This window comes from Rosa chinensis, chromosome 5, assembly GCF_002994745.2.
Source record: "Rosa chinensis cultivar Old Blush chromosome 5, RchiOBHm-V2, whole genome shotgun sequence".
Lineage (NCBI taxonomy): Eukaryota > Viridiplantae > Streptophyta > Magnoliopsida > Rosales > Rosaceae > Rosa > Rosa chinensis.
In genome coordinates this window covers 36,467,034-36,490,677 of record NC_037092.1, presented here as the reverse complement: position 1 = coordinate 36,490,677, position 23,644 = coordinate 36,467,034, and the positions used below count along the sequence as shown (strand labels likewise).

The 23,644-nt window shown below is 37.9% G+C and overlaps 4 protein-coding genes across 4 annotated transcripts; all 4 read right to left on the bottom strand.

Annotated features, from left to right (window-relative positions):
- Positions 1-16,262: 16,262 nt before the first annotated feature.
- On the bottom strand, positions 16,263-17,003 carry LOC112203735. Its single transcript, XM_024344659.1, has one exon. The coding sequence runs from the start codon at positions 17,001-17,003 to the stop codon at positions 16,263-16,265; it is 741 nt and encodes a 246-aa protein (XP_024200427.1).
- On the bottom strand, positions 17,000-17,509 carry LOC112203734. The gene has a single exon (XM_024344658.1). It carries the CDS (start codon positions 17,507-17,509, stop codon positions 17,000-17,002), a length of 510 nt encoding a protein of 169 aa, XP_024200426.1.
- Positions 17,510-19,440: 1,931 nt separating this feature from the next.
- On the bottom strand, positions 19,441-20,384 carry LOC121049129. Its single transcript, XM_040505682.1, has 2 exons — positions 20,330-20,384; positions 19,441-19,870 (listed from the first exon to the last, which is right to left on the bottom strand). Exon 2 carries the CDS (start codon positions 19,862-19,864, stop codon positions 19,490-19,492), a length of 375 nt encoding a protein of 124 aa, XP_040361616.1. The 5' UTR covers positions 19,865-19,870; positions 20,330-20,384; the 3' UTR covers positions 19,441-19,489.
- A 20-nt stretch (positions 20,385-20,404) lies between these two features.
- Positions 20,405-21,744, bottom strand: LOC121049199. The gene is made up of 5 exons (XM_040505844.1): positions 21,483-21,744; positions 21,108-21,367; positions 20,702-20,929; positions 20,513-20,611; positions 20,405-20,422 (listed from the first exon to the last, which is right to left on the bottom strand). The coding sequence occupies exons 1-5, from the start codon at positions 21,742-21,744 to the stop codon at positions 20,405-20,407; spliced, it is 867 nt and encodes a 288-aa protein (XP_040361778.1).
- Positions 21,745-23,644: the final 1,900 nt, after the last annotated feature.

Sequence of the window (23,644 nt, the reverse complement as noted above, 5' to 3'; positions counted from 1 at the left end):
GCGTTAGATGTAATCAAATAGTTTGGTCTAGAGTGAAATGTAAAACGATGAAAAAACTTATTCTAAAGGTATATACTCAAAGAAAATATTCAAAAGTCAAGCAAGAGTCAAATAATACACTGAGAAGAGAGTGTTGCAATGAATGAAGTTGGATATAAAGAATTAAGGGTGTATTAGGTAGTCACGGATGTGCATTACTCTAATTCAAAAGAAATTATAAGTAATAATTTTTTTTATAGCTAACTATTTTTGTAGTTTAACTTCTATTAAACTACTTTTTATTTATCATGAAAATAAGTAACTCATTAAAAATAAAAATATCAAAAAAAAAGAAGAACCTTAGCCGCGTGAGCGAACTCAGAGTGAGAGAAAAGCCCTAGCCATTTGCGCAAACCCTAGCTTGCAGACAGAGGAGATGGAGTCAGTCGATGATATAACGCTGCGATTGGTTGCTTCGTTGGTACTGACTAAGTGTTAGGTGTTTTATGTTTTGAATTAGCTTTGAATAAGTAAAAGTCCTAGTCTACTAGGAGTTTGTTTTGTTTACCAAGTCTTTAGGGAAATCCCATGAACTTGGGAGTTGTTAGTCATGGGTAGTTGTTCCAGATTTTTTGATTAGTTTGTTTTGTACGCTCTATTTATACAGAGCCTCTCTCAATCAATGATAATGCAATTCAGTTCCAATAATCCTTCTCTATTTTCATATCGTTCTCTTATTCTAACACCAAGGGCAAGCGGCCGGTTGACCTCCGGTCTTCGAAAGGCAAAGGAGGAGCAAACGCAATCCTATCTGGTTGCAAAGATGTTGACAGTGAGTGCTTTTAACAAGAATTCATTCAAGGGGATGTTCCAGTATGCGTGGGTTGTGAATGGTCGCTACACCATTCAGGAACACAACAATTGGTTTTCGTTCACACTCTCGGAGTTTTCTGACCGGAATCGAATCCGTGGAGCTTCAACTATGCGTTGTTAATTCTGGCCCTGTATGATGGCGTTAATGCTATTTATATACAACATTCCTCTCAACATACTGGCGTTCTGAGATAAGGTCAGAGGCATTCCATTGGCATTTCAAATGGATAGGTGTATTAGGCTAATCGGCAGCACCCTTGGTTGATTTGTTTACGGGGATCTTATGAAATTTACAGCGGGTCAGATATGAATTAGGTGGAGATTGATCTGCATCAGCCTATCGTTTTATAGCAAAGCTTCACAATGGATCATGGGGTCAATTTGGATTTGGACTTTTTCTTCGAGAATCTGTATGGGCGCCACAAGGCTAAACTATGTGCACTATTTTCACATCTCCATACAAATTTGAACCAAACTATGTGCATTAAATTCACAAACATGTGCATATATACAAATTACCTATACTAAAACTCTAGCGCCTAATGAACAGTAACGTCCATATTGGTTTATTGTTTTACCCCTCTTTGTTATGTTATTACGACTATGTCATTCAATCTTCAATAATGAACAGTAATATTTATGTTATTTTACTATTTTGCCCCTCCTCCAAGATTCACTACCCACTACAAATATATGCACATAATTTCGGCCTTTGAGTTCACACCATTCAAATGGTGTGTTGGCAATTTCTAGTGAGTTTCTAAATTCACATAGCTGACTAACCAGGCTAAACTATAGCAGAAACAGAGGTTCTTAAACTCAGAAATTCTAAATAATGTTTAGTAATTATCTTGACATGCATTTAATTGCAACAAAATTCTTCAAAGATAATATAATCATCAGTTTAGCAATATTATTACATAATTATTCCAGTATTTCTCTGTTTTGGATTAGAAATCGACTACAAAAAGTGGAAAAGATTAACTTGATTGTACTAGTAAGTCTTCCTTGAAACTTCAACAAAAAAATTAAATATCGACAATCTTATGGTGAGACGCTTCATGTTAGGATCCCCAGGATCCAAGCCCAGAAATGCCATTGCAAGGGAAGGAAAACAAGGGAAAGCTAACTGAAATAAGAGAAAATAAAAGCTTCAATATTCTTCAGTGATCCCCTATTACAAGTCCTAGTGGTTATTTAAGCAAAGAAAATATCTAGAACTAGTGGACTCCCGAAACATAAAGCCCAAATAGGCCCATACAAGAATAATGGCCCATATAAAAGTATAGAATCATAACATTTCCACCCGCTCGAAGAACAGGCTTGACCTCAAGCCTGAATGATCTTCCAAATTGTCCCTACTCCATCATGCAAGTCACCACCCAAGCTCAGTACTTCTTTCAAACCCAAGAAATCAACAAGTGCAACAAACTGATCTGCGAGGTCATCCACATTAAGAAGAGAAAAATCTGAAGATATCACATCAGCTCTCAACTCATGTCTTGGTGCACTGATGTGGTAATAGCAAAAGCTATGAAGCAAACATAACTTTTGAATTTCCCAGAATTCAGGTCTTGCTGGTTGATATTTTTCAAGAGGGAAGTTCCAAGGATTACCAGACTTCTCAAAAAAGATATCATTTGCAACTGCAAAGCCAAAAACATTCCTACAAGCAACAAATAGATCTGCCACTTCTTCGAATCTGCAGGAACATTTAACCTAGTCACCACTCTTTCGATATGGTGCTGTCCTTCCTGACTTGTAACAGAAGAATAACTAGAAGGCATCTCTTGCTCATCAAGCAACAAAAATTGCAAAACTGTTGATGGGATATCTAGATCAAGCATGTGTTGACAATACTGAAAATAGCTAAGAACAAGTGCATATTGCCATCTCCTTGGGGCTTCTGATGATTCTTGTCTAAAAGCTACCAATATGAGCCTAAACAAGATTGAATGACAAGCTGCATTTGGTAATTGTTTTGCCATGACAATATCAAAACATGCATAATTATCATAACTAAAGCCACCAGAGAATAAAAATCTTTCATCTTGTAACTTTCCCATGCATGTCAATGTAACCTGGCACAACAAAAATGCCATCTTTAATGTAGTGAATGTTGTTGTCTTCCCAACTCCTTGTAAACCAGTCAATAAAATAACACCAGGACCGAATTTTGCAAAAGCAAATTCAGATACCTCTTCAAGCAAGTTCACAACTCCTTGAGACGAAATGTGATTTCGGACCGCAATCAATTCATGCTCCATTTTCTTAACTTCAACCACAAATATATCTCCTTCATTGCTTCCCAGAGCAAGATATTGTCCATCCTTGCTGACAAACATAACAGCCGCAGATCTTTTAAGTAGCTTGTTATGTCCCATTTTTTCCAACTTATCAACAAGAGACAAAGTCATTTTCTCCCATTTGTTCTCAAGAGGTAAAAACAGAAGATTACCATTCAACCAAATGTTCAGAGTAGCTACAATACCAAATTCAATGATAGCACACATAGAAAAATCTACTGCTGCTTTAAAACTCAGAGAAGTATGAATCATGTGACTAATTCCTCTGTGTACTACTTCAACATATAGCTGCAATTTACTCATCCTTTGGAGCAAGTTAGAGCAACGGACAACTATGCATTCATCATTTCTATTCACCAAGAAGCTATTAAATTTAATGCCACTAGAGATAAGCCTTTGAGCATGGTGAAAATTCAAGCAACCATTTCTAATACTAGTCACTGAAATCTTGGTAAGGCATCTCATATTTTTCTCAACATATCCATAACTCCATAATTCAATCAAGGCAATTATCAGTGAAAAGGTAAATTTCAAGCTATTACCAGATTTAGTTGGGACAGGCAGAATAGCTTCAAGACTGGATGGATGTTTCAAGACCTTAGTTTGCTTTGCAGATTCCACCAAAGAAAGTTGAGTCCCACCAACTAAAACTAAGAGTTCATTTGTTAATTTCTTATGCTCTCTCAAAAATGAACACGCTGCTTGCGCCAAAGAAGCATAATGTTGTGGTGAGAAGTTCTTAAATGCAGTTGATACACTCTGACCAGCAGCAACATTTCTCACACAATCAAGAAACCATAGTTCAGCATTTCCCACTAAAGAATCAGAAGATGGTTCAGTTCCCTGCTCCAAACTATCCATTTGAACGACTTCCTATCATCTGTCATGACTAAATTCCTCTCTCCTCCATCAGTTTTCATAATAACAGGAATAAAAGAAGACAAAAGTTCAGTTGACGTGAGAGAAGCATCAACCCTGTGTTGAATATTTGAGATGGCCTTTAAAATCTCAATTAGCATATCCAGATGAGGACCATGTAATGAGGAAGCATGACGCAATAATTCACCCAATCCACTAGAGAAGGAGATCGATTTATCACTTGTTAGAGCACGCAAATAGGTTCCTGAAGTACACTTCACAAAGCACCTCAAAGCATTGCGATCTTTCATAGCCTGAAAACAATTATTATTTAAGCACATGGCATATAGACACTGTGGGATGCATGTAACAGCCTCTATTGAGTAAAGAACGCCATCCATTATAGTATCTATGAAGTTAGAAGGAAGACTTGCTTCATCTAAAACCTTGCTCATTGTCACTACAGCTTTATCGAGCTCCTCAATCACTTGATCCGCGTCTTTCTTGAACTCAAACGGTGCTTCTCCTTCACCATGACCTTTCTTAAAAAATTCCTTACCATCTCGCAGCTTCCCAATTGATTTTACTGTAACAATTGCCCCTTCAGTACTTCGAATCTCAGACTCCCTATTTTCCGTACTAGCACCCATGCTGTTACTCACAATATTCAATTTCTCAGTAACACCTCCAACAATATTTTTATCAACATTCAACACAAGTTTTTCAATCATACCAACAACAATATTATCCCCACTACTACTTCCAGATACCACAACAGAAATATCATTACTCAAATCCAATATTGCTTCATGAGGTGATATATTAAAATTTGGTTCTGAGATTCGAATACTACCTCCAGCTATAGCCGTAGCTGAGGACGATGTCTTCCCCGACGCCGTAAGAGACGCAGCAACCATAGGAGCTGGTAGTGACCCAAACTTCAATGGCCTCAAGGCCGGCTCAGTAATATGAGTTTTTTGACCCACAAGTAGTTGATGAAGCTCCTCCATAATTGCAACTGCCGCCTTGGCATTGTGGCGTGGGAATACATCGTCGTTTCTGGCCTTGATGACCCAGAGACCGCACCTGTGGTACCTCTTGGACCTCGAATACTTACCCATATCACGGAGCAGATCTGGGTTTCGGGTCTTTTTGGCAACTCTTGCTTTTGCACCCATGACGACTCTACATCTGAAACCCCGAAACGGCTTGCTATAGAAAGGAAGAGGTTTTGGATCAGTAAATTGGAGTTGGGGCACAAAGGTGGAGACTGAAGGTGACTGAAAGGTTGGAATTGAAGGAGTAGAATGGTAAACAAGTGGGGTACGCATGGTTTTGGTGGAGATGAAGTGTGAATTAACACTGCTAACTGATGGTTCATAGGAAATCGATGGATAGATCCAGAGATTTGGGTTAGAATCAGGTGAATGGTAAGTATGGGTTGATGGAAATTGATGAGGGAAAGCATACCCATTAGTGATTGTTTGGGAAGGTGGTGGTGGTGGTGGTGAGTAACTCAGTTGGAATGGAAATGAAGGAGGAGGTGGGTAGCTCGGTTGCAATGGAAATTGGGAAGGAGGTGGTGGGTAGCTAGGGCTACCGTGAGGGTGAGACGAATGTGTGAGATAACAAGCGCCGGAGATCCCACCACCGTGCACCGCCGGACGCACCGGAAACAGGCCCAGTTGTGGGCTCTGATACCAGTTGTTAGGATCCCCAGGATCCAAGCCCAGAAATGCCATTGCAAGGGAAGGAAAACAAGGGAAAGCTAACGGAAATAAGAGAAAATAAAAGCTTCAATATTCTTCAGTGATCCCCTATTACAAGTCCTAGTGGTTATTTAAGCAAAGAAAATATCTAGAACTAGTGGACTCCCGAAACATAAAGCCCAAATAGGCCCATACAAGAATAATGGCCCATATAAAAGTATAGAATCATAACACTTCACCTGAACATGCTTTAAAAATAGGAGTCACCCACATCTACTGTAATTCATAAACTTGCTTGATTATTGCACTAGAATACAGCAACAGATTATTATGGGTAATGGTTGTTGTGTTTGAAATACGGCAAAGAGCGTATGAACAAGAGGTGGAAGTTTTATTGATACTCAAAAAAAATTTACAAGGACAGAGCAGATTAGGACCAAGATTTTTTCTTCTCTAACATGCCTCTTCTCTTTGATACAATTGTTATATACTGACTAATTATAACTTTGGCACAAAACCCACGGTAAGGTAGTGATGATTCAACAGCAAAAAAGAAACATACAAACAAGTGTATTAAGCATGCATGTACGGACAAGTTGATATGCACAAATGGACAAAACAACTTACAAAAAAAAAAAAAGAAGCAAAGTTTATGTAGCTCTATTTACAACTAGCTAGCAAACAAACTTACAGGTATAAACAAATAAAATTTAAAAAGTAAAATGGTGCAACAGATTTGAAAAACTAAAATAAGTATACCCATGTGATGGGAGATGACAAAATGAGCTGCACCCTAAACCCTAAAAAATTACTACTTGTTCAAACAAACCATAATTTATGTTTGGCCCAAACTCTAGGTTACTAAGTTACTTGACCTAGTGGTAATAGGGTTAAATTAGAAGGATCTAGATTCCTATTCAATATACGATTACTTTCCTTGTATGATTGAGATTCTATATATTGTAATGCTCTATATAAAGAGGCCCCTATTATCAATGAAAAGACACAGCGATTTCCTCTCAATTTCAGTTTCTCTACAACACGTTATCAACACGACGCCCTAACCCTGAAACTCTAAAATCGTAGCCTTCAAATCCTAGCAACCACCGACACCCTATTTGAAGCTCTCGATCTCAAGAGCCTAGAACCGCCTGCGGCATCACCGGAACCGGTCGGAAAAGTACAGAACCGGCCCTCCAAAGAGAGAAAAATATCCCTTCTCGGTTCAAAAGCTTCCACACCGCCCTTCTCAGTAAAACTTGGTCATCATCCCCAGATTGACCCCAGACTCTAGGAACCGGAACTATCTCTCCAGAAACCGACCAAAAGGTGACCGGACCGGCAGCATATCCTCCAGCAAAAGAAAAAAAAACAGCAAGAGAAAAGAAAAAAAAAAGGGGTAAGAAAGACGGAGGCCCGTGGCCCAGAAGAAGAAAGAAGAAAAGAAAGAGAAGAGAAGAAGAAAAGAGGGGTGGGCCCAGAAGAAGAAAGATAAAAAAGGACAATAACGCAGGCCCACCACCAGAAGGAAAAAGTCAAGGCCCATTACCACGTCAGCGCGATGCGTCACCCTGCCACGTCAGCACCGGTCAACTACTTTACAGCAACTTTTCCGACCACTTTTTCCGGTCATTTTTAGGCAACTTTTCCGGCGACTTTTTCCAACCACTTTTTTCCCGTCAAATTTTCCGGCGACCTATTTCGAGGTATTTTTTACTAAACGTTCCCCTTTTTTTAGAGTTTTTAAATTTAATTTCTTTTTTTTTTCGGAGACTTGCAAACTCCCTTCTTCTACCCCCCCTTTCTTCATCATAGGGGATACCAAATTAAGCCGAATTGTGGGGGTTCATGCTCACTCCAAGCTTGGAGCTTGTAGAGTTCTCTAAACTTAGAGTTTGTTGAGATAAAACGATCATTGTTTCGATCTAATCCAACCCCTCTTGGAATCAAATTTCTTGGAAGCGACTACGCTCAGAAATTTTATTTGTTTTCGTGGTAACCTTTTTCGCTCCGAAACTAACCATAATTTCTTGTTCTCTTTCATCATTGTTTCGATCTAATCCAACCCCTCTTGGAATCGAATTTCTTGGAAGCGACTACGCTCAGAAATTTTATTTGTTTTCGTGGTAGCCTTTTTCACTCCGAAACTTACCATAATTTCTTGTTCTCTTTCAGGATGCGTAACATGAACAAATTGGACTTTTCTCCATTGGGAAGAACTGGCTCTAAATATCACAGGTGGGTTTGTGATATCCGCCAGCATCTCAAGGCCGATGGAATCTTAGATACGATTCTCGAGCCTAGCCAGGACGTGCTAACTGTTGAGCAAGCTCAAGCTTTGGAAGCAAATAGAGTAGCCTTAGAGGCAAATAAGGCGAAAACCATCATCCTAATGACTCTTCATATGGATGATTCGCTCCAGTACGAGTGTATGAATGAAGAAGACCCTAGAAGGCTGTGGGTCTCACTCGAAGATAGATTTGGCAACGTCCGTGACTCCCTACTTCCTGACTTAGAAGTGAGATGACATAGCCTCCGCTTTATTGATTTCAAGTCAGTTCTTAACTACAACTCGAAAGCACTTCGCATTAAATATTTAATGGAATTCTGTGGTAAAAAGATCACAAATGCGATGTTGATTGAGAAGGCTTTCTCTACTTTCCCAGTCTCTGCATCGATGGTTGCTAAGAACTATCGAATCGATGTTACTGCAAGACAAATCACAAGGTTTCATGAGCTATTGGAGCTATGAATGTCGCTGAAAAGCATGACAACATCCTTGTGAAGAACTATAATTCGAGATCCGTGGGAACAGGGCATATTCTGGAATCCAATTATAGTCGCGTTCCAAAGAGAGGGCGCCAAGAGCGAAACTCTAATCTTAGGAATACATTTGGACATTCTGGTCCATATAATCGCTCTACTTGGGAAGGTAATCGCCAAAATAGGCGAACACGGAACCGAAGAGGTAAACGTGGAGAGAGAGAGAGGGAGGCAACGCCTCTGGCCATGTTGGTGGCGCCACAAACACTAAGAGCCATCTAAATGACGCTTTCAAAGCGCCTCAATCAATGGAGTTTGAGCAAAGAGATGTATGTTCTCGATGTGGAGTGCCTGATCATTGGGCTTACATTTGTAGAGCTCGTGAAGAAATTGTCACCGCTTACAAAGCATATTGTGAAGCAAGAGAAGCTCACTATATGGAACAAGAAGATCAAGAAGATGATCTAGAGTGAAGGGTTGAAGACTACAAATCTGGCTAGGATCAATAGATCGCTAATTCTGTTTAAGTCTTTATTTTTCCAAGAGATGTAATAGGCAATTGCTATATATTTTTGTAGTAAATGCCAATGGTTTAGCTTTTCTTCAAAGCAGGCTCACTCAAAGTAAGTGTGATGTCTAGGAAGGTTCTGAGATTAGTGGTACTTAAGCGAGCCTTGCTCCACCGACATCTCTCTACTCACCTGGTCACATTTATTTTGGAATTACCGAAAGAAGTTAGACGACTATAATTGTTTTGCATTAGCTATCATTTTGGATTAGATTTTTTTTAGTCAAAGAGATAATGATGTAACTCCGTTGGCTTATGAATAAAATTTCGAGTTCTTTATGACTCCATTTTGATTCTGAGCATATGACTTTTGTGACTACGATGGCTGGGTCATCAGTATTAATTCAAGGACATGGAATAACTCAAGTTCCACTTGCCAAATGACACCTTAATTACTGTCACATAAACTCTCTACGCTTCTAGGGCGAATCACACCTATGAATAGCCGACGGATTCCATGCGAAAACGCATGTAGAGAACGGAAATGAGTTCCTTTGCAATATCTCTAATGATTGCGAATAAAGGCGCATCTTAGAGAAGTTTATGTGTCTCTCTAGTGGATTTTATGTCACTATTCGAGCTATTAAATCCAATAAAATTACGAGAGAAGATCTCTTGGATTTAGACACATATTGGCTTTGTCACGACAGGATAGGTCATCCTGTTCATGATATGATGATCCGTCTACTAAAGACTTCACATGGACATCATTTCTTTCGAGCGAAACAAAGCATGTATCAAAAGTTGATTTCTGAACTAAGTGTGACCGACACAGCTGCCTAGGGCATCGCCTCCGTCCACCACCAGCCTAGGGCTGGCGTAGTCCTTATCCATAACGCCATGGATAGCGTCCCAGGTGATGTTGCAATCACCAACTTGCTTCAAATAGCGTTTCAGACGCTCAGGCCTAACCAAAATACTCATTGGTTGCTTCTAAAGCCTCTTGCTCGTTTCTCAAAGCTCGTTCCTTAAGGAAATTAGGACTAAGACCGTCCTATGCAAAGGAAATGAACATACTCATTCTGTTCTTACATAGAATCCATGGGGATTCTGTGGATTGATTCAACCAACTTGCGGACGCTTAAATATTTCATGATGTTGGTTGACAAGCAAACACGCTGGTCACGTGTTGTGCCATTGTCCACCTATAAATGTTGCTTATGCTACACTCCTAGCACATATCATATGACAAAGGGCTCACTCCCTAGATCATCCTATTCAGTCAATTGGATTTGACTATGCTAGAGAGTTTACATCGAAAGACTTTCGATAGATATTGCAATGGGACTGATGTTGTACATCATATTCCCATGTACACACCCAAATGGTCTTGCGGAAATGACTACGATGATAGTCTGAACATTGGTAATGCACACAAATCTCTTTATATTCGCTTGGGGTGATACAATATCGCATGCAGCTATGCTAATTCATCTACGACCCACCGCCACTCAATGTACCTCTGCGTTATAGCTAGTGACTGGGTACAAGTATCGTACTTACGCATATTTGAGTGAGCCATTTATGTGCCAATTGCGCCACCACAATGCTCTATGATGGGTCCTTACAGACGAATGGGCAACAACGTTGGATTTGAGACTCCAACAATCGTCCGCCACTTAATGCCCTTGCAAGGCGATCTCATTATCACTAGATTTGCGGGTTGTCACTTTGATGAGACAGTCTTCCCGTCGTTAGGGGGAGATAAGAACACTGATGTTCAGCAGGAACGACAGGAATTGTCATGGCCTGTCCCCACTATGTCTCATCTCGATCCCTGTTAAAGTGACCAGATCACACAAATATGCTGCAAACAAGCCTGCAAGGAAGGACGTCCCTATGAGAGGACGTAGCGCCACCCTACACAGAGGTAGGCATGGCGCCAATGCCAAAGAGAGTGGCACTTTGGCATTACAGACCATGGCCCCAGCTAGGATGCGTGGGAGGCCTGTAGGTTCGAGAGACACTTTGGCACATTCCAATCCTTTGATCATCAAGACTCAAAATCCGTCTCATGAGAATCTTCCGGGTTAGGGTTATAGTTGAGGGACGCCTCAATGTTAGAACCTATTTCCGAGAATATAGAGCTCTATAAAACTTACACTAGTGTACTTGAGACATGGGATAGAAACTCCATCATAATTGATGATGTAGTTGCGCATGAGTTTGTTGAGTCAAATGATATCGAACCACACTCCGTTGATGAATGAATGCCAACGTAAAGAAATTTGGCCTAAATGGAAAGATGCGATCCAGGTTAAGATGGATTCTCTAACGAAGAGGAAGGTTTTCGAGCTAGTGATGCCAACACCTCCTAACATAAAACATGTTGACTAATGGGTCTTCGCGTTAGAAAGCGTAGTGAGAAAAAGAGATGGTAATCTCGCCTTATAGCGCAAGACTTCTCATAAAACGCCCTGAAATCGACTACGATGAGACATATTCTCTCGTAATGGTTGTCATTGCACTCCACTACCCTGTCATTTTGGTAGTTTCCGAATAACTGAACATGCAGCTTATAAATATGGTCACTACGTATCTCTATAGGGATCTAGATATGGAATATACATGAAGGTTCATGGTGAACTTCATTTACCCAAGTCAAGTGGCTCTAGACCACGAAGCGCGTTTACAAAGTGGTTGAAACGCTCGCTAAAATGACTACTTGATTGGGAAGGGATATGCTCACTGGTTTCCATAATAAGTTTCGAATTCCATCGCGGTTCATGTTGGACATGATCTTCATTAGAAGCCCTTAAAGAGTTAAGGGAAACCGTTGAACACTTGAAATCCGATTTTGAGATGAAGGATTATGGGAGAACACAATTATGTCTCAGTTTGGAACTTGAGCATCGTGTCGATAGATGCTTAGGCATTTTGACAAGGTCAAACCTTCAAACACCCCCATGATCGTCCGTAGTCTTGATCCTGAAAAGGACCCTCTTCGTCTGAAGGATGATGACGAAGATGTGCTAGAGGCAGAAATGCCTTACTTGAATACAATAGGCTCATTATTGTACTTAGCTCAATGCACAGGACCGGACATCTCATTTGCAATGAACTTGTTAGCTAAGGTATATCTCTGCGCCAACGCGACGCCATTTTGATTGGTGTAAAAGATATCTTTCAGTACTTGAGATGTACGATTGATATGGGCTTGTTCTATCCCTACAGAAAGAAGATGGATTCAGACCCATCACACACCAAAAACGCCGCCAACGTTGGCCTGTGTTCTCTATCCCCATCCCAAAACGATATAAGTGTTTTGGAAGGTTTTGCTGATGCTGGGTACCTCTCTGACCCACACAAAGGTCGCTCCCAAACTGGTTAAGTGTTCACCATGGGAAAAGACCGTGATATCTAGGAGGTCTACAAAACAGACCGTAGTCGCTATATCTTCGAACCATGCAGAGATTATTGCTCTTCACGAAGTGGTTCGTGAATGTTTATGGATTGGATCCATAATCACGCATGTTCGAACAATTGTGGTTTGAAGTCTACCACAAGATGAGCCTACGAGCATTTTGGATAATGCTGTTCATTTTGAACAAATGAAGCAAAGCTACCTCAAAAGCGACACCACAAAGCATAATCAACAACAACAGACTCTCCTCAAATACCAAAGTGAACTAGGTTCGATCTGAGGATATTGTGGCAGACTTGTTTACTAAGTCATTTCCCAAATCTAAGTTCGAGAAACATGTGGCAAGAATTGACTTGCGGAAATTATCTAAACTCCCATGATCGTAGTCATCAGGGGGAGACGCAGACATCAAGGGGAGATGTCTACATGTTCACCTCGAAACGTGAAAGGTGTGTTGTGCTCTTTTTCCCCTTCGATCGAGGTTATTTTTGTCTCACTGGGTTTTTGTTACTCGGCAAGGTTTTTAACGAGGCAATGAGAGAAGCACCGCGTTTGGGCAACACAAGGGGGAGTGTTCAAGTAAACCCTAATTTGTGTTCTGTCCAAACTCTAGGTTACTTGACCTAGTGGTAATAGGGTTAAATTAGAAGGATCTAGATTCCTATTCAATGTACGATTACTTTCCTTGTGTGATTGAGATTCTATACATTGTAATCATCTATATAAAGAGGCCCCTATTATCAATGAGAAGACACAGCGATTTCCTCTCAATTTCAGTTTCTCTACAACACTACTCTTAATGTCATTTTCATTATTTTAAAAATCTTTAGACCAGCATGGAGTTACCTCCTTTATGAAAGACTTAGACCATCTCCAACCCAAAGGGCTAAAAATAGTCCTGGGGCTAAATTTTAGCCCTGAATTCTGTATTATTCATTAATCTGACATTAACCGTCTCCAACCCGTCAAAGCTAAATTATAGCCCTAAAATATATTTTAACATTTTGGATATGTTATATATATGTGTGTGTGTGTGTGTGTGTGTGTGTGTGTGTGTGTGTTCTTATTTTTTAAGAGTAGTGCGATCCCAAAACTTTGTACCACAATTACTTACCAAATGACATGGCACATGTCATATCATCAATTTAAATGTGGACATGGATTTTCTTGTTGGATATAAAATAAATTTCATGTTTTTTTTTAAGAATTAAGAAAACTTATATTAAATAAAAGTCACAATTAAACAAAATACCAAATTAATTTAGAAAATGAATAGATGGAGTTGTTATAGCAATCTGGCTCTCTGCAACCTTGATACCCAGATCAAAATATATATTAGAAAAAAAGGCAATTCCCACATGAAAGATTATAACTGGGTCTTTGATGTTTGAGTTTTGAATCGATCTTTGCGAGTTTTCTTAATGTCTTTCTTTATTTCTTTCTTACCTAAAGCTTTTGCAGGTTAATGAGGCCTTGAAACCTTGGCTTATTCTGGTCGTCATTGGATAAATAGAACTGAGCAAGGATGAGATCAACTAGCTTGTCCATAAATTGAGAATGCTGATGGATAATAGACTTCAAATAAAGAATTGGATAAGAATCAATATTGGTCTCTCTATCTGTTTTATTCTTCATCCTTTTCCCCATTTAAGCAAGATGAAGCCAATTAACGAATAACATTGGCTGCTCTTCACAAGAAGCAGTGTAATTATATTTGTAATTGCTTTGATTTTTGTAAAACATTAGGGTTTTGATAATATACAAAATATTTTCTCAAAAAAATTCTGTTTTTAAATTGAAAATAAATAAATCCATGTCATTGAAATTTATGGAATGACATTGATGAAGTGTTGTATGCCACATCATTTGGTACTCAATTTTGGTATAAATATTTGGTGTCCCGAGCATTTTCCATTTTTTAAAGTCAATTGACTTATAGTAATTGAAATAATTTTTATGATAAAAAATATTTTTTTGGTTGTATTTTTTTTTAAAGATAATTAAAAATATCTTTAGCTAATTTTGAAATAAAATAAAACTGGAATCATATTTTTAATATTTATTTTGGGATACTTTCACGAAAACAACGGTGAATGCTTCATCTTCAAACGGTGACCAATTCACACTTTTTTTCTACAAACTAGCCATTTTCGATAAAAGTAAAATAAATGAGAGATTAAGAATAGGGAGAAAATGAAAGATTTAGAATAGAGACATATATATGAGAAAGTAAAAGGAAGATGTGAAAAAGAATATTGAAGTCATATGTATTTATAGTGTAAAAGTTATAAAAAAAAAAAAACAAACAAACAAATAAACAAACCAACAGCTATAACCAACGGCTAAAAAAACAAAAACAAAAAACCCTAACCAACGGCTATTTAAAAAAAAAAAAATTACCCAACCGTTGCTGACATCATGCCTTTGTCAGCCTCCACTACCAGACGTGGGCCAACACGATTCTGATCCAATTTTTTTCAAGGGCCAAAGGGCTCTCCTTAGGGCTATTTTTAGCCCTTTAACCTCACATTTGCCTCTCATATTTGACACTTTGGCCCTTAAGGTCATCTCAAGCTGTTTTAGCCCCCCACAATAAATATTTATGTGAATAGTAAGGACTATAATTTCTACCATCTCCAACCCTTAGGGCTATAATTTTAAATGCCATGTTATTTTATTGTTTTTCATTATGTATTTCTAATATATAATATATATATTTTATAACTATGCTACTATTTCCACTCGTATAATTATTTTTTTGATCAAATGTTATTAATTTTTTAGATATGATTTTATCGTGCCACGTGTTATATTGTAAGTAATTATTCAGATTCTTGATTTGATTTGTTTGTGTGTTTATCCCGATGTCATCTTGTCAAAATTTTGTTTTCATTTAAACAGGAAAAAAAAAAAAAACCAAACGGCTATTCTATAACTGACCAAAAAAAAAAACAAATATCCCCAACGGCTAGTTTTTATCCGTCCAAAGATATATATATATATATATATATATTCCAACGGCTAGTGCATAGCTGACATCAGCCATTAATCTCAACTATGAAAATACATCAGATCGGGTTTTTGGTTTTCACGTGGTCCCTACACAAAGCAAGCCCAAGGGCTATACAAAAGGCTATATATGCCCCAGCCCATGGTCTTTTTAGCCCCTTCAAATACTTTTTTGTAATGACATAGCCCCCAATTGGAGATAGAAAACCCTATTTTTTGGGCTATATCAAGCCCTTAGCCCCCCATTGAAGATGGCCTTACATCATGGGTTGGAGTTGAATTGGGCTAAAATTTGACCCTTTAGCACTTTGAACTAATGGGTTGGAGGTGACCATAGGCCATCTCCAACCCAAAGGGCTAAAAATGGCCATGGGGCTAAATTTTAGCCCTAAATTCTATACTATTCATTGATCTGACATCAACCGTCTCCAACCCGTCAAGGCTAAATTATAGTCTTAAAATATATTTTAACATTTTGGATTGGTTATATATATATATATATATATATATATATGTGTGCTAATTTTTTAAAGTCAATTGACTTATAGTAATTGAAATAAAGTATATGATAAAAAATATTTTTTCGGTTGTATTTTTTTTTTAAAGATAATTAAAAATATCTTTAGTTAATTTTTAAATGAAATAAAACTGGAATCATATTTTTAATATTTATTTTATTCATGACATAAGCATTTAAAAGTTACACAACAAAGTAAGAAAATGCAAACACTTGTCAGTGACAACCCTGACAATTATTAAAATCAGAAATTGAAAGCTTTGGAAACTCAATCACATAGCAAATATCAAATTCATGGTGCTTGACCTCGCAGACTTCAGAGGTGTTGGACAAGATCATCTTGTAAATGTCGGTTGCCAACAGGAGAACGTATCATTCTGTATCGAGACATATATTCCGACATGATGATTCTTCTGGATCTTGGATCCCTTTCCAAATTTTCTCTCGCTTCGTCTAAGATGTGAGCTCGAGCCCTTCTGGACCTATTTGGATCCGGTTCGTCATCATAAGACTCGCCATTGTAGTAATCGGCACGTTCATCCTCAACAATCATATTATGAAGGATAATGCATGCTAGCATGATATTGGGCAAATTTTCCAAACTCCACCCTCTTGCAGGTTGTCTAATGATTGCCCATCTTGCCTGGAGAACACCAAATGCTCTTTCAACGTGTTTGAGGAAGGCTTCTTGTTTGGTGGTGAAATATGCTTCAGCTTCATTTTGAGGGCGTCTGATTGCTTGGACAAGCGTTGCCCACTTAGGGTAGATGCCATCAGCGAGATAGTAACCCATGCTATAACGATGATTATTGATGTGGTAGTCTAATTGTGGTGACTGACCTTCAGTGAGCGCATCAAACAGTGGTGAACGTCCGAGGACTATAATGTCATTTTGGGTACCAGGAATTCCAAAAAAGGCATGCCTGATCCATGTATCAAAATCCGCCACGGCTTCGAGAACGATGATTGATTTTCTTGATTTTCCACTAAAGCTTCCTTGCCATCCAGTTGGACAGTTCTTCCATTGCCAATGCATGCAGTCGTGCGAACCTATCATTCCAGGAAAGCCTCGTCGTTCGGCTCGCTGTAAGAGCCGTTCCAGATCATCTCTATTTGGTGCTCGAAGATATCGTTGCTGGTAGAGATGGTGACGATCGTACGACAAAATTCGCCGAAGTTTTCTATAGTAGTAGATTCAGCCATCATGAAGTTTTCATCAAGAGAGTCGACCACTTGTCCGTAAGCCATCATTCGGAGTGCGCAAGTCAATTTCACATGAGGCGAAAAGCTGAGTTGCCCTTTGTTGTCACGTTTTTGCCTGAAGTAGGGGTTAACTGACTGGACATCGTCTAGTAGGTGAAGGAAAACTTCACGCCTCATTCGGTAGCGGCGTCTGAATATTTCTGGTGGGTACACTGGATTTTCGACAAAGTACTTTTGCATAAGATCATCGTTCGCACTGGAGCGAAATCGAGGGATGTATTTGCGCCAGGGAACCGACCCACCCCATTGCGGTTGTGGACGAAGTTGGTTATTTGCAAACCAAGTAGCTGCCGTCGTCATAACTTGTGTTGCATGCATTTCCATCTCTTCATCTTCTTCATTGTCTTCTTCATCCTCTTCCTCTTCTGCACGTAACCTTTCTTACCACTTATTGAACCAATTAGAACTCATTTCGAAAGTGTTTAAACAAAAGTAAAATAAATGAGAGATTAAGAATAGGGAGAAAATAAAAAATTTAGAATAGAGAGATATATATGAGGAAGTAGAAGGAAGATGTGAAAAAGAATGTTGAAGTCATATGTATTTATAGTGTAAAAGTTTTTTTTTTTTTTTTTTAAAAAAAATTTATTTCAAACCAACGGCTACATAGCCAACTGTCAAAAAAAAAAAAAAAAAAAAGACCCAACGGCTAGCTGACGTCAGCAACTAGCCGTTGCTGACGTCATGCACATGTCACACAGTACTACCACGGGTGGGCCTCTTATTTCTGATCCATTTGGCCCTAAGGGCTAAAGGGCTATCTTAAAGGCTATATTTGCCCCTTTGTTTAGCCTTTTGGCCCTAAATTTTAGCATTTTAGCCCTAACTTGTTTGGGTTGGAGACCAAAAGGGCTAAAATAAAGCCCTTTAGCCCTTTAAACCAAGGGGTTGGAGAAGGCCTTACTAGGCATTAGCCTTAGTTTTAGTTGCGCACTATAACTACTTGACAATAGCACTTGTACAACTGTAACTGCATTACAGCTGCAGTTGCCTTGCATGCTAAAAGTAACTTTTATTTAAATTGTAAATAATACTTAAAACATGAAAGATAAACTTACAACTTCAAAACCGAGTATGCATGCAGGGTTTTGATAGTGTTTATAATGAAGGAAGAAAATGGTCAGTATTCTACTCAATACATGAGCTCCAATGCCAAAACTAGAGATAATGAAAAAAACTCAAACTTGCATTTATTGAAGGAATGATGCTCCTTAAATAGGCCTTGATGTCCCAATTTTTCGGGCAGGGAATCTTCTTTTACTGGGAAAAGGCCAAAAACAGGAAGCAGCACGATTAGCTATGTTTTTGCCTCGTGGATGACCAGTAAAAAGTTACTATTCATAAATAGTAAAATGTCTTGGTAGTGGCCACTCGAACTCTGCATATGGGTCCACTACAAGAAAAATCGCCTTTTGCAAGGAATTTTTTCCTTGTAAAAGAGTGAAAATTCCTTGCAGAACACCAAATGCAAGGAATAAATTTATTGCTAGGGTCCTTGCAAAGATGCCCTTGCAAAAGAGCAAATGCAACGATTTAAAATTCCTTGCATTTTTGACACTCATTTGCAAGGAATTTGTCCTTGCATTTATCATTATGTAAGGATAACTACTTTGCATATCAGTCCTTACATTAAACCATTTGCAAAGAATTTTCATTATTTTGCCAAATGCAAAGACTAATATACAAGGAATTTCCTTGCATTTTAATAATAATATAATTATGCGAATAACAAATACAAGGAAATTTCTTTGCATATTAGTCTTTGCATTTGCTTTTGAGGAAGCTATTGCAAGGAATTTGAGAACGAGCATTCCTTGAATAATTATTTTATCTCTAATAAAATATAAATTAATTTTTTAGCTAATAGAAAAATAAATTAATTATAAAAGAAATTCTTCATATTCTACATTAAAAGTTTAAGCTAAGCTTACGACATACACTAGTTTATAAGAAGATTAGATATAAACAATTGCTTCATATATAATCAATTTGTTCATTTATACATTAAAAGTTAGAAGCTGCATAGCCTATACTTGCTACACTAATCTAAGTTAGATGTCCTATATGTTTGAGTGAGGTAGAAGGTCTAAACTCAAGTAAATCCACCACCGATCTTCATCTTAGTTATGTGTCAACTTGCATTTCTCAAAAGGGACACATTGGATTTACTTGAGTATTGGTGGACAATACCATAATCAAGGTAAAAAGCCATAACTGCACAAAAAGGGACATCAGACCTAAAGTCCAGCAAATGCTTACCCAAACTACTAAAGCAAAGTCTTAGAAGTTGGTGCTAGGGTGGGGGAAGTCATCCTCACTCATCTGTCTAGGAGATTGCCTTAATAAGCTTTCTACTTGAGCCTTCAAGTGTCCATTTTGTTCCTTCATACTGAGCATGTTGATGGTAAGTTGGTTGATAAGAGCACATAATTCAGGTACCTCAGAATTAGTGCCAGCACATGCAGATACTTTGTGTATGTTAGAATGTATATGAGGGACGTTACCAATGCCATGGATCATCCTACCCTTCCTCCCAAGCTCCTTAGCCATTATTGGAAACTCTGCTTCCAAAGTCAGTTTGATAGAATCATGTGGAGTACCCTCGAGAGCCTCTCGGTACAACTTCTCTATAAGAGCAATCCTCTCAGCCTCCATCTTCTCCTAAAAAACAAAATTAAAATTATGAATAAATAAAATCAAATAACATGATTCAACACTTAAAAAGTTTACCACTAGAGTTAGATTGGTTGCTACTCATTGGCTTATGTTCTGTTTCTACATTAACTGCAATAACCTCATAGTACTTAATTGTCTGAAAGTTTGACATGATATGGTTTTGAAAGTACTTACAAAATAAATAAATAAATAAATAAAAAGAAAGAAAAAAGAAAGATGCCCAAATTATTGTTATGCAACTAATAAGATAAAGATGAATGATCAAGAGATCAAGACATGATAGAGAGATTGGCCAAATGGATAACATTCAACTATCCATGATAAACTATAGTAATCTGGTAAGAGAATAATGAGCTTATTTTAAGGGCCAAGAGGAACGGAGGGCTGAAATCATCACCAACAAAAAATAATGCAGTGTACACAACCTAAATTTAGTCAAGTGACATATTTTTTCTTGGCAACCTCATTAATCCATTCATGATTATCATCCTTGTGTTTCTCTCCCCAGTTATTTATGAGCTACAACTCCTTCCCTTCCTCCATTAAACAAATATACATATATCAAGAATAATCAGTTAATTGGCCATCTAAAGTTTGCTTTTGAACTTGAAACTAATTCATATTTACCTTAGAGGCTGCCAAAGCATGTTGCACGTATGGTTGTGCACCGACCCTGTGGGTATGTTGCTGCATATAATGATTAGCAGAATTCTTTTCCGCAATTTCCTTAATTATATAAAATCGATTATCATTCAATGTAAAAGTTTCAGTTAGAATAATTGAATAATAAAACCAAAGAAAATAATGTAAGCATACTATGCAAGACTGGTTGGTGTATATGTTGTCACAAAGCCAGTGCCAATGCGAGACAGGCCTCTCATTCCATAGATCTGCATTAGGTAGATTTACTCGTCCCAGCTCAGGTGAGCCAAATCCTTGCCACTCCTTCTTCAGTCGAGACTTGAATTGGAAGTAAGCAGTGGACATTTTAGAATCGACATAAGCAACAACAACTGGAACGCTTAGATCCACCACAAAGAACACCTGATCAAGAATCTATAGTTCAGTTATATGAAATTTAAAATTACCTCATGTACAAGTATACTTATCAAAATTATTAGTAAACCATTTTTTATTTTTTTATTTTTAACAAGGAACAAATCCACCTCACAAGAAAACTTCTAAGTTTAATTCTCATGAACTTCATTCAGGATAAACTCACCTGCAAATCCTCTCTTAGGTCCCTCTTATCATCTTCATCAACATCAGACCAACCATATTGACATACTGGTGCCCCACCTCTGACAGTAATTCCTATCTCTGAAGTAAACATTTTAGAAATTATGTCATCAGACGGGACATGGATGGTTGGATGAAAGTCAACACACAGGGGTCCACCATTAGCCTTTATAAGGTCCTGAAGAGCTTTACCACCTGATTTACCACGCTTTCTTTTCATACCAATGCCCATAAAAGGCATCCCTACAAATAAAAAACAATTCTATATATTTACCTATCGTATATCTCTAATTGAATTGGCTTTGAAATATCAAATTTTTACGTGTAAAACGGAGAAAAGAAAAGAAAAGACAAATACAATTTACCATGTTGGGTAGCGGTTGATGCGTTGTTGGGGCCATATTAGCTGGTGGTGGCACGTTAGCTTGCAGTGGCACATCAGCTCTTGGTGGCATGTTAGCTCTTGCTCGCACATAAGCATGCACAATAGTTGTTGCTGGCACATTCTCACTCACAGTAGATGTAGCTAACATATTATCTGTCACAGTTGTTGTAGTTGGATGTTGAGGTGGAGGAACCTTCTTAACCTTCCTTATCCGCTTCCCTCTCTCTTGAGCCATCTGCAATATTAATAAATATTCCTTTTAGTTCAAATACAAACTAATATGCTTTTATTTTCAAATAAACATCTTCCATAGGAAAAACAAAAAATACAAGAGGTACACAGACCAAACATAGAGTACTCTATAGAAATTGACATGTATATTTCTTTGGTCCTTCTACCAAGTGTCAAACAATAAACATCATACATTTTAAAGCAAAGAAAATGAAGATCAATAATGAGGGCTCTAAATGATCTCTAACTCAGCCCCTGAGAAATATGAGAAAAAAAACCCAAGTATGAAACCATTAACAGAGAATAAATGAAGAAAGAAAAACAAAATCAATGTCAATGATTTTCAGTCTGCAGTGTATCTTTGGAGGAATTTACAACATAACCTTGCTGAACTAAATGATTCTTATCTTTTGTATGTACATATTTTACCTGTATCATATGCAAAGAACAAAAGGCCAACAATTTCTCTCATATGACCAAGTCCGAGTAAATCATAAAAGATTAAAAGATAAATATCAACCTAGCAGACAAGGAAACAAGGAGCAAATGTACATTATTCTCCAATTTAATGAACTTATTTAAGATCGCACTTATTATATTGCCATAACTAAGCTGTACTACACAGCACATAATTGATCCATCTATGGTAGGTCTAACACTATAAACACAAGGTTGCAAAAACAATGGTCCACTGCAATGAAAAACAAACTCCGAACATATGGATCAAAGCAAAGACCTTTTTCTACTCACCTTAGGGATATAGTTGAGATGGTGATTATTGTTTGCATCAACTGTATTCCCAAGGTAAAATTATAAGCACAAAACATCCACAAATAAGAATCACAAAACAGACCTTTAAGAACAAAATCTCATAAAAGAGGCTCAAACACTATTATAAGATGAGAATCTTTTATATATTCCTTTCCTTCAGTACTCATACACACAGCAAAACTCTAGATTATCATACATCTTTCACCTTGCTAGTTGCTCAAGTATGATTAACCCAATCAGTACTTAGTAATCAATGTGAAATATATATATGCCACAACAACACAACTAACCTCTACCACATACAAGTTCTCCAAGTCCCCATTTTTCATGAACGTAATATTGAAAGCCCCCACTTCACTTTAATCTTCCTCTCCAACCAAACAAAGCTTCCTTAATTTTTCATACTTTCCTTCATTTGCCGACTTGGTTTCCGCAAAGTTCTTTGTGATAGAGCTCTGAGTTTGCAAAGGTATGAACTTTACAAGGGTTTTTAGCAATTTTCATTCTTTACATTGTCAAAGGATCATTCTGGTATACTTGCAATTGAAACAGTTAGGCAATAGTCTTTGTTGTAGCATTTATATTAAGCAAATTGTAAACCTTTTCATCACCACTGATACACAAAGAAACATCATAAAAATTTCAAATTGGTATAAAGAAGAGAGAACCCAGAGTACGGAAATAGAAATCCCATACATCAATTCGCAAGAACATAATTATTAAAGATTAAATCTTCAAAGAGAGAGAGTAGAAGAACCTAAATACAACTATTATTGATAGCAGGGACAGGAGAGATGAAGGCCTTCTTCTAGAGCCCAAGACGAATAGGAAAATTGATGGCAACAAGAAGCGTCGGCGGTACTCGGAAGAGTTCGTCGTGGGATCCTGAGAGATTATTGAGAGCTTTCAGACTTGGTTTTTGGGATAGTAGAAAGGAAGCTTCGATCTGTTTCTAGTTCTATTTAATATCTGCGAAGGAAGCAAGGACTTGGTTCCCTTGTTTTTTTGCTACATACAAGGAATTTCTTATATCCTTGCAATATTAGTTTCTAAAAAACAAGGAAATGGTGAACTCCTTGTATTAAGTTTTTTCGTTGAGCGCTAAAATCTCCCGCTCAAAACAATGCAAGGAT